This window comes from Xyrauchen texanus, chromosome 33 (assembly GCF_025860055.1).
Source record: "Xyrauchen texanus isolate HMW12.3.18 chromosome 33, RBS_HiC_50CHRs, whole genome shotgun sequence".
Lineage (NCBI taxonomy): Eukaryota > Metazoa > Chordata > Actinopteri > Cypriniformes > Catostomidae > Xyrauchen > Xyrauchen texanus.
Window position 1 is genome coordinate 32,471,858 of NC_068308.1, and position 15,086 is coordinate 32,486,943.

The window sequence follows — 15,086 nt, forward strand, 5'->3', positions numbered from 1 at the left end:
GAGATGTGTAGCAGAATGTTCAATTTTAGTCACCATTCACTTTCATTGCAACAGAATTTTCATTTTTGGGTAAACCTGAAAAATAGGGGAATTTTAACCTTCGGGAACATGCATTAAATTGTCCTGATGGATAGTATACCATCATTACATCTGGTTGGAGGGGAGGTGTTCAAAAGGAAGAGGAAATCATGAGGTCAGCCAAAACTGAAAGTGTTTTAGAGGCGGAGCAAGATATTACAAACATTATATTTTATTTTTCATTTTTTGGGGGAATAACATGCAGGGATGAATCATGCTTATTAAAATCATGAGAGTGAATTAAAAAGTAAATAGGGTCAATCATGTTCACTTTGCATTAACTTCCAATTATCAGGACACCAAACACAGTGTGATCATACAGTACACTGGAATGAATATCGGTTACAGTCAGACATGTATGTAAATATACACACATGATCTCAATTGCAAATAAAACAAACAGGTCATTTGATCAAATTTATGAAATGGTAGACACAAAAACGAAACACACAAAAGTGCATTCACTCATTCATATGAGCGTACAAAAAGATCTAGGCCTATAATAAAGCACTATAGGCTCATTTAGTCTTCTTTCCAGCGTGATTCGAATTCAAACAAAACCTACCACAACAGCACCTTAAAGGGATAGTTCACACCAAAATTAAAATTCTCTCATCATTTACTCACCATCTTGCCATCCCAGATGTGTATGTCTTTCTTTCTTCTGCTGAACACAAACAAATATTTTAGAAGAATATTTTAGCTCTATGTCCATGCAATGCAAGCAAACGGGGTCTAAACCTTTAAAGCTCCAATAATCACATACTGTAAATGTAGCATAGAAGAAATCTATATGACTCGAGTGGTTAAATATATGTCTTCAGAAGCAATATAATAGGTGTGGGTGAGAAACAGATGACTATTTAAGTCCTTTTTTACTATAAATCTCCACGTTAATTTTCACATTCTGAAAGTGAAAGTGGAGATTTATTGTAAAAAAGGATTAAAATATTGATTTTTTTTTTCACACCCAAAGTAATTGCATCGCTTCAGAAGACATATTTAAACCACTGGAGTCATATGGATTACTTTTATGCTGCCTTCATGTGATTGTTGGACCTTGAAATGTCTGGCCACCATTCACTTGCATTGTATGTACCTACAGAGCTAAAATATTATTCAAAAAATATTTGTTTGTTTTCAGCAGAAGACAGAAATTCATACACATCTGTGATGGCATGAAAGTGAGTAAATTAATAGATAATTTCCATTTTTCTGTGAACTATCACACCTAAATCACACCATCCTCAAAATGTTAACTGGGTCAAAGCTACAGTACTGACTTGTTGCACAACTCTTCAGATCTGTGGTTGTTAGAACATACTGCTGGGCATTGTTGACATTTATCAGGGCTGCAGCTGGATAGGGGGGTGAGATTAGATCATGTAATCTACTAGGAGAAGCTGGGAGGTGCTGGCCAGGAAGCAGCCATAATGAAAGAGATGAATCTGTGAAATGAGTTTGAATGCCTTGTAAGAAACATCAGGCCAGAATATATCCAAGATCATCAAGGAACTGCTGTGTATTTACTGATAAAAAGGAAATGTATCTACTTAGTTGAGAGTTATATATATATATATATATATATATATATATATATATATATATATATATATATATATATCCTTTCAGAGCAATGGACCACCACAAGCCTGTGATGGGCTATCTTTTAATATTGGGTTATCAGATATTACAAGCTACTGTATCGTTTAGTTATGAATCGGACATAAAAGGGTGCAATGAGATATTAGCCCATGCCAGCTGTGGCCATCAGCATGATCAAAACATAAATAACAGGGAAAGGCAGAGAGGCTCCACAGAGGACAGGGAAGGGCAGAGAGGCAAAAGGACAGCTACTGAATTAGATGAGTTATTGTAGATATCCCATCTGCTGTACAAATTTATCTGTGAATTTTAAGAGTTGCCTGGTGGCATAGATTTCAGATATGGGCCCTGTAGAGCAATGCAATTTAAAGAAAGGATGGAGAGCGAAAACCAGGACTTTTCACACTTTTTACTCCAGTTAATATTTCTCAGGGTACTCTCAATATTTCTGTGTAGGCATATCCCTCAAATCTTAACAACAACAACAACAAAAAACTATATATATATATATAGTTTATATATATATATATATATATATATATATATATATATATATATATATATATATATATATATATATATATATATAAATTAAAATATTGTAATTCAAGACAGTTGTGAAACATAAAAAACACCTACTCAAAAAAATACTTGTCAATTTGATCACAGTTGCTGGCAAAATATAAATAAAAAAACTAGCATTCATTTCCAGTTGTTTTTCATTTAGCTAAACAATAAAGTAGTATATGTGTTTCACTTAATTGGTGTATTATTTAATATAAATATCAGTTCAGTTAGGCAGTTGATTTACACGAACGTAACGTGATTGTAGTGCAAGTGGTACAAGTGAAACAGGAAAAACATCACGCAAACACTTCCCTTACAAAATGGAGGTCAAGATGGCGCGCTACAGCATGTGAAGGGGACTTACCGGGAACCGATTGTTCGCTTTAAGAACATGTTCAAAACACCATGTAGCAGACTGACGGGAGTTTGGAAATACCTACTACGCGATGGTATTCATAATTATATTGTGCAAATGAAATGTATTGGGGTTTAAATTTGTTCCGCGATGAAATATTGGAAAGAGAGCTAGCCGGTTAGCCTAGCCACTGAACCGCTACTTCAGCAGAATGACCTTAAAGAATCAACACTTTTCACATAATTTTTTTTTTTAATGAACGTTTAAATAAAGCACTTCATTGATGTGGTCATAAACATTTCTGCTCTATGCTTTTTGCTTGTGGATGTGGTTGTGCAAATCATACAACGCATATTCACCACCATAGGACATTTTATTATGATATGTAATATATGAGGTTAGCATCTTAATATATTGTATATATAATCCTTTGATTGACATAACTGCAGTAATTACAGACATGCATATTGCCAATGTCTTAAAACATGATATTATGCAATTCCACGTCAAATCGTGTTTTGGTATGACGTCACATGGACGTTATCTGCATTCGTGACTATTTAAAGATCATGTTTTGAAAGAGCACATCCAATATCGTTTGTAAAATCGTCTTTGATTAACTGAACTGTTGTAACTACATGACGTGGATATTGTAGATATCTTAAAACAGGATATGTGATGTCAAATCTTGTTTGGTATGACTTCACATGGATGTTATTATTTAGATGCATTATTGAGTGATGTCTTCTCCTGTTGAAGGTTTGGTTGTCAGCTTGCAGCTGAAGCACATTGCAAATCAATCTAGGAGTCACCTGAGTGCCAGGAGTTTGATTCGGTTCTGCAGAAAGAATCAAGCAGAATGGATCACATTCCAGCACTTCTGCTTCCTGAAGAGACAGGTATATACAATACTGCTATTGTGTGTGCATAGTCCGTTATAATATCGCTGAATGAGACAATTCTGCTCAACTTTTCATGTGAGTAGATGGGTTTACCCGGTGTTTTATATAAATATTTGATAGCTATTTATTACACAGCTCTCTGGTATAGTTGATTCTGACTGGTCATTCGTGGCATTTTGTTGTCAAATGATTGATAAACTGTACAATTGACTGTTGCGTTACTCTCCTGTAGAGTCTCATATCACTCTGCATCCTATGTCTTCTCACAAAACATGGCTCATTGTTAAGGATTTGTTTTAGATTTTTATTTATTTTTTTGTCCTCTTGCCAACATTTTCACTGGCCCCACCACAGAAAAATATTATAATTTGTTTTAGCAAAATGTTGTTATTATTATTTTTATTTTATATAAAAAAATATTTATATTATTATTATTATTATTATTATTTTTTTCTAGCAATGTTTGTGTATGTGCCATGAATAATATCTATATTTTTAAAGTAAATTAGTGGACAACGATGGCATACAAAGTAAAACATTTCTGATTTCTTTTTAAATTATTTTCAACCCATTCTAACTGATGCCTCCAAGACTATCACAAGTCATTATCACAATTTCAACAAGACTATCACAAGTCATTATCTCAATTTCAACAAGACTATCACAAGTCATTATCACAATTTCAACAAGACTATCACAAGTCATTATCACAATTTCAACAAGACTATCACAAGTCATTATCACAATTTCAACAAGACTATCACAAGTCATTTTCACAATTTCAACAAGACTATCACAAGTCATTATCACAATTTCAACAAGACTATCACAAGTCATTATCACAATTTCAACAAGACTATCACAAGTCATTTTCACAATTTCAACAAGACTATCACAAGTCATTATCACAATTTCAACAAGACTATCACAAGTCATTATCACAATTTCAACAAGACTATCACAAGTCATTATCACAATTTCAACAAGACTATCACAAGTCATTATCACAATTTCAACAAGACTATCACAAGTCATTATCACAATTTCAACAAGACTATCACAAGTCATTTTCACAATTTCAACAAGACTATCACAAGTCATTATCACAATTTCAACAAGACTATCACAAGTCATTATCACAATTTCAACAAGACTATCACAAGTGCCTCCTGAGGTTTTGTTGAAATTGTGATAATGACTTGTGATAGTCTTGGAGGCATCAGTTCAATACATCACAGAAATTCAAATGTTTAAGTTGCAAGGCATACAAAATATGCACAAGTTCAACAAATGTAACATTTTACAGCAACGCAGCACATGCCTGATAGGGCAAGGAACCGTTCTGTCAACTGGCCCGTAATTGGATGTCATCCTTATTGCAAGCCCTGCATAATAAAAATTATTTAAACTCAATATAATCAATATTTCACGTCCATTTATTTATTTGCATGCATGCCATAATTAGCACATCGATGTTGCAAAATAAACCCCATCAGATTAATACTAATAATTAAAAACAAATCCTGATTATCCCGTCTCCAACAGTGATTTGTGATAATGACTGGCTGACTAACATTATCTTTTACGTATTTAAATTGACCATTACCAATTATGCACTCATAACTAAAGACATAGGTTACTATCATTGTTTCGTTTTTCCTTTACGCTCCTTTAACAAATTTTGGATATGCAAATCCATTATGCCTGTTTGAAAATGATTAAATTATTAAATGATCCTTACAACTGCATGATATGAAAAAGCATTTCTGTTTGCAGATTTTAAACTATCCGTCTTTGTCCTCACAGTATGTTAAGAGTAGCGATGGTCTGTGTCAGAGACTGAGACACAAGCAGGAGCCTGTTACCTCTGTTCTGGATGAGCGAGATGATTCGGTTAAAAGACAGGTTCAGCAAATTCCAGACATAAAGCCCAAGTCTGGTACTGTGGTGCAGCCATGTGACCCACAGAACATCCAGAGTGAACCAGAGGCGGTAAGGGAGGCACGCTTAGATGCCCGACAGTGGAAGGAGCTGAGGGTAGAATACAGTGATTTGCCAGGGATCTACGCACGACTCTCCAAACTCAAACTAACGGGTATGATATGGTAGTGATGCATTTAAACAAGGCTGTTGTGCATATTATATTTGGAAGTAATCAAAGCTAAACTCTAAAGTTCAGGGAAAGTTATGATGCCTCACTGTTTAAAAAACACTAAGCGCTGAGTAGTCTGATTATTTTATGCTTATTATTTTTATGGATTAAAATCTTTAATGTATTAATCTTTCAAACATTTCATCTTTTTATATTTGTGAATAATCATTCTGATAATTCATGCAGATATTTTATTTGAGAATCAGTCTCTTTTGCCAAGAATGAATGTATTTCTGGTTACACTTTACAATAAGGTTATGTTTAACATTAGTAAATGCATTGGCTATAATGAACACACAATGAATGTCTTTTTTACATCAATCTTCATTAATTTTAATTTATAAAGATACAATTGTTCATTGTTAGTCCCTGTTTATTTAGAATGCATTAATTAACATCAACCAAAATCAGTAAGTGCTGAAAAACGTTTGTTCATGTTAACTAATGTAGTTAACTCAGGTTAATGAATAAAACCTTATTGTAAAGTGTTGCCATATATATTAACGTATACTCTCAACTCAACATTTCTAAATCTATTCCACAAAATGTCACACATTTTCACCCAGAATTTTTCACACTAGCTAAATGTACGTCTAGCCAACATCATTCTGACAGTTCAGTTGACAGACTTATTGAAAAATTAGTGGCCGACTGATATATCACCAATGCCAAGAAATCAGCTGATATTCTGAATTTTTTAATTATTGGCATTGGCCGATACATTTTTCCATTTGGCATATTCTTTTTATTTGTTTTGTAGTACCGGAGGGCGCTGAGAACATGTAAATGACCAATCATAGTTTCTTCATTTAGTGTTTCTAATTGCAATGCAATAAGAATGCTGTTGTTTAGATTAAAAATAATGTAATTACCAATATGAATGACACATTGTTTTCCTATTTACAACAACTCTCGCGCGGGAGAGCCCGTTTCGCTCAGCTCTACCGCTAATCGGTAGTAGCGGCGAGTGGGGTGGTTGACCGGCCCACCGGGAAAAGTCCAAGTAGGTTATTCATCCCATTTAAACTGTAAGGAGATTACTGCTTGCACTGTATCCTTACGATCACGCAAGTGCAACCTTAATGTAAAAGTGCTTCACGTGCACCAAGAGTAAATATTCACTATGCACTGTATGTACAATGGGTTTGATTTTGTATTTTGTGAGAAAATGCGATTACTAATGCGCACATGCCATCCATGGTTGATGGAGCACTATGTGCACAGTTATTTACTTCTTCCTAATATATTATATGTTTATTCATGTGCAAATAAATTACTAAAATATTATTAAACTAAACAGAAATCAGAAGAAACTGCTATATACCATTTAGAATGTAACATCATTTTTTAAAGATTCTTTTTTACACAAAAATAAATTGTGTAAAATTGAATAAATAATGCTAAATAATGTTTTTTTTTTTTTTAGCAATGTTATACTATATTAAATTGTGTGATATGTTGATCATCCACCCTGCTCTCTGGATATCGGCATCGGCCAATTAAAAACCCATATTGGTCGACCACTAGAAAGTAGTTAAGCAGATTATCTCTTGTACTCTTTTATATACCGTTAAAGTGAAAGAGACCGGACATTGTCAAGTTTTAAAAATGACAACATAAACAAAACAAAAAAACACCATGAAAGTAGTCTACAACTCATATGCTTATCTTTTAAAGCCATCTGATAACTTTGAGTAACACAGAAATTGTTAAAAGTGTCAGATCTTGTTTTTAACCCTTTATTTATTATTGAACAAATTGACTGGAGAAGCTTTAATTTTAGGGCTCCAATTTCTAATGAATATTGGTTTGTCTTTTCAGTTTTGTATATATATATATATATATATATATATATATACACAGTGCCCTCCACAATTATTGGCACCCCTGTTTAAGATGTGGTAGAGGACTTCTAAAAATTCTCCTTTTTTTTTTTTTTTTTAAACAACATAGAACCCAAATGCAATTTATACCCCAGGGAAACAGGAAGTCATGAATTACTAATTAAAAGTTCCTAGATACCCTGATCAACTTTAGCAACTACAGAAAAATATATTTAAAAAAAAATCTATTAAAGTTTTCAGCGGAATTGTTAGGGGTGCCAATAATTGTGGGACACATGATTTCAAGTTTTTTTTTACCACCAAAGTAATGTACTTAAATAAAAGGTTGGATTTTTCTCTTTTTTTGCCTTTGGGTTCTATGTTGTTTAAAAAAAAAAAGGAGAATTTTTAGAAGTCCTTGACCACATCTTAAACAGGGGTGCCAATAATTGTGGAGGGCACTGTATATATATATATATATATATATAAAATTGTTTTTGTTTTTTTCAATAAACATTGGAATGTGTTTTTTGCTTTTTGCTGCAGGGGAAACAATCGAAAAGTTTCTTTTTCTATGTGAAATGCTGGCTAACTTCTAACAAGAAAATATTCACACCCATGTTGACTGCATTTTCTGATGCTAGTGCTCATTCATTTTTTGTAATTTAAATTTAATTATCTCAAGAAACTGTTTCAGCTCTGTCAATAAACTATTTTTTAACATCACCTTCTCTTTTCGACTGCAGCTCTTGTGGTTACTACGGCAGCTGCTGGCTATGCCATGGCTCCGGTGCCTTTCGACCCCATCACTTTTATGATGGCTGCAGTCGGAACCGGTCTATCTTCCTGTACAGCCAATTCCATCAATCAGGTCAGTCACAGCAAGCAACTTCATAAAATAACTACACACTCTGCACAACGTGACTGAACCAAACACATCAAATGAGCCAGACACTCTGACACCCAGCTGGCGCAAGCCAGCAAATGTGAGACCACTTTAATTTGTGTGTGTTCTTAAATGTTTTTTTAAGCTGCACATTTATGATTCATTTTAGATGTGAGTGCCTTGACTAATATACTGCTAACTTTGCCAAAATGTATTAATCTGGCAATATTTAGGGTTCCCGTTGATCATTACATTTAATTGAATAAATGCCTGCACTGCATCCTTCAGAGTGAAAAAGCAGCACTGTTGTATTTTCTCCAAGCACGTGGGGGCTTGTGAGTTTTTCATGCTTTTGCAGAGTAGTCCGCAATCATTAAGCCATATCGGAAATATTTTTATCGGAAAGCAATTATTAATGATCAATTGTTGATGATGAATAGGAAAATGACAATGCTTACTTTTAATTGTTTATATTGTAAAACGTTGCAGATTATTGCAGATTATTTCCCTTATCTTTTTGACTGAGCTTACATTTCAAAATAAGATTCCCTGGTAACAAAAAGTACTGTGCTATGAAAACCCCCCAACTATTGGCAGATTGGTTGTCTTTCTTTCAACGCATCATTGTATCAGCAAAAATCCATTATTGGTTGACCTCTGAAATGTATTTATTTTTATAATGGTACATAAACCCATTTTAATTTGTGGAAAATGTGAGTAATTTAAAATTGTTTTTATATTTTAGTGGGTTTGTTGTGGTATGGAGATACAGTATTTGAACTGTTAAGATCTTAAAAAAGGTCTTATTAAATTTGATTTTAAAAATATTTTTATTTTATTATGACAAATTGCATGTTCACAAAATTTCAGATGCATATCTTTACAATCATTACAACATTAAAATCATTACAATCTTCTTCAAACAGAGGATATATTTTAAGATTATGGACCTTGGCCAAGAACCATTTTCGAGAAACGTTAACAGAAACATTATAAATCCCCTGCCTATGTCAGTTCCAGAATCTACTGACAGCCTTCTCATTTGAAGTTTACCATTGTGGAGTTAAGTTTGAGTAAATGTATTAAATATATAATTGATGTCTTTTTTTGAGTCAGCTCTTTAGATATCAGTATCTGCTTTGGCCAATGAAAAACCCATATGGGCTGACCATTAGCAGTGATGTATAGTAAAACAAATGTACTAGCACCTTTTAGCTTGGTTTATTATCTGTCTAACAATGCAGTTTTAGACATTTATTTAATAATTATATGACTAAGGGATTATGTCTGACTACATGATATAAGTAATGTTGCAGTACCACAGCAGACAACACAAATCCAATTGTAGGTCATTACAAGTCCATTACCCATTTGTTTTTTTGTTTTATCCTTGACTTTGCAAGTGCAGTCCAGCTAGAGTAATTGCCTACTTGGCGGTCTGTTGATTTTTCTATTGTTTTGCTGTGTACAGCTAGATGGATGAAGTCTCATTGCACTGTTGGCAGCAGAGTTCCACCGTGCATTGCATGAACACCAACACAAACACTCGATATGGGCTCTCACAGTGCACTTTCTTTTAGAGAGGGAAAAGAAATCAGTGCTTAAGTGAGCCAATTGTAGGACACATTTGGAGTCTTTTGCATTCCACTCCTGCTGTGTATCTAAAAAATGCATTAGAGCAGATTAGCTCTTGATGCTTTTCAGATGAAAGCTTTTGCCAAGCAAGAGAAGAAACAGAGTGGGAGATGTACATTGTATACGTGTTCTGATTTACTCCAGCAGTAATCAGCATAATGCTCAAAGCAGAGTTCGTTGTTTTGCCGAAATGCTCTTCGTGACTCGAGACAATTAGCCAAATGGATGGCTGGTATGGCTACAACACCATAAACTCCACCAAAATGCAGGTGTGGCCTTTAGTCAAGTCAAGTCAAGTCAAGTGGTTTTTATTGTCGTTTCAACCATATACAGTTAGTACAGTACACAGCAAAACGAGACAACGTTCCTCCAGGACCATGGTGCTACATAAAAACAACAAAGGACCAACATAGGACCACATGAGACAACACAACGAAATAAAATACCTATATAAACTACCTATATATACCTATATAAAGTGCACGTGCAAACATGTGCAAAAAGTACAGGACAGTACAACAAATTACTGACAATGAACAGGACAATAGACAGTGCAGCGCCGACCAGTACGCAGTAGTGCAAAAAGATGACAGTTTCTAAAAATGTAAACATAACATACTATGAGATAATGTTCTATGCACATAGCAGTTATTGAGGTAGCAGACAGTTATAAAGTGACAGTTATTAAAGTGCAACTCAGGACACGTGTGTGTCAAACCAGTCTCTGAGTATTGAGAAGTCTGATGGCTTGGGGAAGAAGCTGTTACACAGTCTGGCCATGAGGGCCCGAATGCTTCGGTACCTCTTGCCAGACGGGAGGAGGGTAAAGAGTTTGTGTGAGGGGTATGTGGGGTCATCCACAATGCTGGTTGCTTTATGGATACAGTGTTTTTTGTAAATGTCTTTGATGGAGGGAAGAGAGACCCCAATGATCTTCTCAGCTGTCCTCACTATCCTCTGCAGGGCTTTGCGGTCCGAAACGGTGCAAGTCCCAAACCAGGCAGTGATGCAGCTGCTCAGGATGCTCTCAATAGTCTCTCTATAGAATGTAGTGAGGATGGGGGTTGGGAGATGTGCTTTCCTCAGCCTTCGAAGAAAGTAGAGACGCTGCTGGGCTTTCTTGGTGATAGAGCTGGTGTTGAGGGACCAGGTGAGGTTCTCCGCCAGGTGAACACCAAGAAATTTGGTGCTCTTGACGATCTCCACAGAGGAGCCGTCGATGTTCAGCGGAGTGTGTTCACCTTGTGCTCTCCTAAAGTCAACAACCATCTCTTTTGTTTTGTTGACATTCAGGGACAGGTTGTTGGCTCTACACCAGTTCGTCAGCCGCTGCACCTCCTCTCTGTATGCTGACTCGTTGTTCTTGCTGATGAGACCCACCACGGTCGTGTCATCGGCGAACTTGATGATGTGATTTGAGCTGTGCATTGCTGCACAGTCGTGAGTCAGCAGAGTGAACAGCAGTGGACTGAGCACACAGCCCTGGGGGCCCCAGTGCTCAGTGTGGTGGTGGTGGAGATGCTGTTCCCGATCCGGACTGACTGAGGTCTCCCAGTCAGGAAGTCCAGGATCCAGTTGCAGAGGGAGGTGTCCAGGCCCAGCAGGTTCAGCTTTCCAATCAGGTGCTGGGGAATGATTGTGTTGAATGCTGAGCTGAAATCTATGAACAGCATTCGAACGTATGAGTCCTTATTGTCTAGGTGGGTGAGGGCCAGATGGAGGGTTGTGGTGATGGCATCGTCCGCTGAACGGTTTGAACCATACGCAAACTGCAGTGGGTCTAGTGAGGGGGGCAGCTGGGTCTTAATCTGCCTCATGACGAGCCTCTCGAAGCACTTCATGATGATGGGTGTAAGTGCGACGGGACGGTGGTCGCTGAGGCAGGACACTGAAGACTTCTTTGGCATGGGGATGATGGTGGTGGCCTTGAAGCACGTTGGAACAACGGCGCTGCTCAGAGAGATGTTGAAGATGTCGGTAAGAACATCTGCTAGCTGGTCTGCACATCCTCTGAGCACTCTGCCAGGAATGTTGTCTGGTCCAGCAGCCTTCTGTGGGTTGACTCTACGTAGAGTTTTCCTCACATCTGCCGTGGTAAGACAGAGCACCTGGTCGTTGGGAGGAGGGGTGGACTTCCTCGCCATCACGTCGTTCTGCACTTCAAACCGAGCGTAGAAGTCGTTCAGCGCATCTGGAAGGGAGGCATCTTTGTCACAGGCAACTGATGTTGTCCTGTAGTTGGTGATGGCCTGGATTTGGAGAAGGTCATGATAACACCACTGATTCGAGCCCTGATGGGTGTGAGCTCACCTGCCGAACTGTTTTTAACTCTCCTCTACCCTCTTTGACCTTAAGTGGAAATGGTGTCTCTGTAATGAAACTACACATTACTGTGTTGTTACTCTTTTACCTGACCTTGTTTTGAGTCGGTGGCCTAGATGGTGTGGAAATGAATGAGCAAATATTTGCTTCACAGATTGGGCATGAATAGGTTTCTTCATAGGCCATTGGCTTATGACTTATTGCTAACACTTTTCTGTAACATACCCAGATTCCAAAGATGTTTACATTTATATTTAGTCATTTAGCTGACACTTTTATCCAAAGTGTAGCAAGTAATTTGTCATACAAAAGTCAACAATATATCAGAAGCTCTCAGTGTGGTTTGAATAGTATAGAAGCTAGCGTAGAAGAGACATACAAGGTATATATATATATATATATATATTAGTTAGATATCAACTGCATTTAGTGTGGATTGGTTAAGTGCTCCCTAACAGATGTTTTCAGCTGGTTCTTGAATGTTGAGATGGTTTCAGCAGATTGTGTGGAGGTTGGAAGCTCATTCCACCACAGAGAAAGAGAACGATCGTGAAACAGACTTTGTGTCTCTATGCGATGGGACCACCAGGTGCCCCTCGCTCATTGACTCCGAGAGCAAGTTGGGACATAGAGCTGGAGGAGTGAATTAGATGGTGCTGTTCCACAGGCTGTGGTGAAGGCCTGAGTCAAAGCCTTGAATTTGATGCGGGCAGCATCAGGTAGCCAAGGGAGTGCAATCAATAGCGAGGTGTCATGTCCCCTCTTTGTCTGACTGAAGACAAAACACGCTGCTGCATTCTGGATTATCTGCAGTGGCTTATTCGTGCTAGTTGGGAGGCTGTAAAACATGGTATTACAGTAGTCAATTCTAGAGTTGACCAGAGCTTGGATCTGGAGCTTTACAGCATATTCTGACAGGAAAGGTCTGATTTTCCTAATTTTGTAAAGTGTGAACCTGCAAGACCCGGCAGTTAATAAATTGTGAGGAGTGAAGTTAAGCTGGTTGCAGTTTCCGAGGTGTCCTGGCTGGCATTAGTATAGTTGAACCGTGAGGTTGTGGTCAACATGTGGCTGGGATCACAAGGAGTTCTGTGTTGGCCAGATTGAGCTCAAGGTGACATTCCTTCAACCAAGCTGAAATCTCAGAGAGGCAGGCAGAGATGTGAGCAGAGATGGTGGGGTTGTCTGGCTGGAATGACAGGTAGAGCTGTATATCATCTGCGTAGCAGTGGTAGGAAAAGCCTTGAAGGATCTGCCTATGACTCAAACCATCAAAGCGTAGTTCCTGTGATGCCCAAGTCAGCGAGAGTGGACAAGAGAAACTGGTTGTTCACTGTGTCAAAAGCAGCAGATAAGTCAAGGAGGATGAGGACGGATGATTAAGTGAGCTCTTACCAGTCACAGGGTTTTGACTACTGACAAGAGGGCCGTCTCTTAGTGTACTCTTTTGAAGCCAAACTGATTTTCTGTCGAGTAGGTTGTTCTGTGAATGATATTTGAATTTCTAAGGAACAGGTGGAGGCTGACATATTAACTAATAGATTTTTTTTTTTTGTATTAAAAGACCTGGGATACCTTGGCAACATGCAAGGAAGGTGTCTTTTTTTTTTTTTTAAGTGGCTCTCTGATTTGTACAATCAAATGTTATATTCACTCATACATATTTGGTCTAAAAGCCCTATTTACGATTATTGCCATTGTGATTTTGAACTGCGATATGATAAACATTTCATGCAAACATGTCATTTTTCTGTTTAATGGATATCAACATGAGCTGTATGAGTAAAAGATTAAATGTTAGCATCCAGTCCACTTGAATTGTATATGATGATTGATTAAATTGCAGTTTTTAGCTAAGGTAATGGCTGAATACATTGCGAGTGAAGGCAGACAGGTGGGCCCTCTGAATTTGTTGCGTTTGATGTGCTGTCTTTGAAGTTCTAATTGAGCAGAAACAGTGAGCAGGATGGAATACTTAAAACAGTCCTTTCAATCAGGTGTGGTCATATATGCCAACAGGGATGTTGGAACACAGATACCAGGCATTGGTTTTATGTAAATCAGTTTGAGAGACACAAACGTATTTAAGTAGGATTTGGTATTTCTGATGTATATGTTGGTTTGCTTTGCTCCGTACTGTCTAGATGGCCTTGTGACTTCCGCAAACATTTCTAGAGGTTCAGCTTGAAACAAATAGGCTTCCTGTTGCTTCAGAGGACATTTAATTCATAGGCCGTGGAGCTTACTTTCTTGTGGCTAGCACTTGACATTTGCAGGGACTCTTCACTCTATACGTTTCACTATGGAAAGGGATTATGTCTGGACTTCTGTCTAACTTAGGTCTGACTTGGTACATTGTGAAATATTTTTTAAATATTAACAACATGGCCCAAACTATACAATTCAATTGCAATATGTTTAGCAGACGTAATAAGCAACACAACCAAAACCGAAGTAAATTTTAAAAGATATCACGATTGTTTAAATTAAGATTGCAGTTAATCTGAGAATGTATTTATTTATTTTTTACCCAGCCCTACATATTGCTTATATATATATATATATATATATTTTAACGCACAAACATTTTTTACACAATTAATCGCAATGCCCCCGGACCGTAATAAGGAAGATTCCTGAGAAATGCAAGGCAAAGGCTTTTTCAGCAAATATTTGTATATGCGATTAATCGGGACACCATGTAAGTAATTCGATTACATTTCTTTGACAGCCCTAATATTATATATGCAATATCACACGA

At 37.1% G+C, this 15,086-nt stretch overlaps 1 protein-coding gene across 1 annotated transcript in view; it reads left to right on the forward strand.

Moving 5' to 3' along the window:
- Positions 1-2,573: 2,573 nt before the first annotated feature.
- Positions 2,574-15,086, forward strand: part of LOC127627256 (protoheme IX farnesyltransferase, mitochondrial-like) — a 65,900-nt gene continuing 53,387 nt past the window's right edge. Inside the window, exons 1-4 of the mRNA XM_052103596.1 lie at positions 2,574-2,699; positions 3,365-3,504; positions 5,314-5,602; positions 8,229-8,353. Of these exons, the coding sequence (XP_051959556.1) occupies positions 2,642-2,699; positions 3,365-3,504; positions 5,314-5,602; positions 8,229-8,353 (612 nt within the window). The 5' untranslated portion in view covers positions 2,574-2,641. The remainder of the gene's footprint in view (positions 2,700-3,364; positions 3,505-5,313; positions 5,603-8,228; positions 8,354-15,086) is intronic.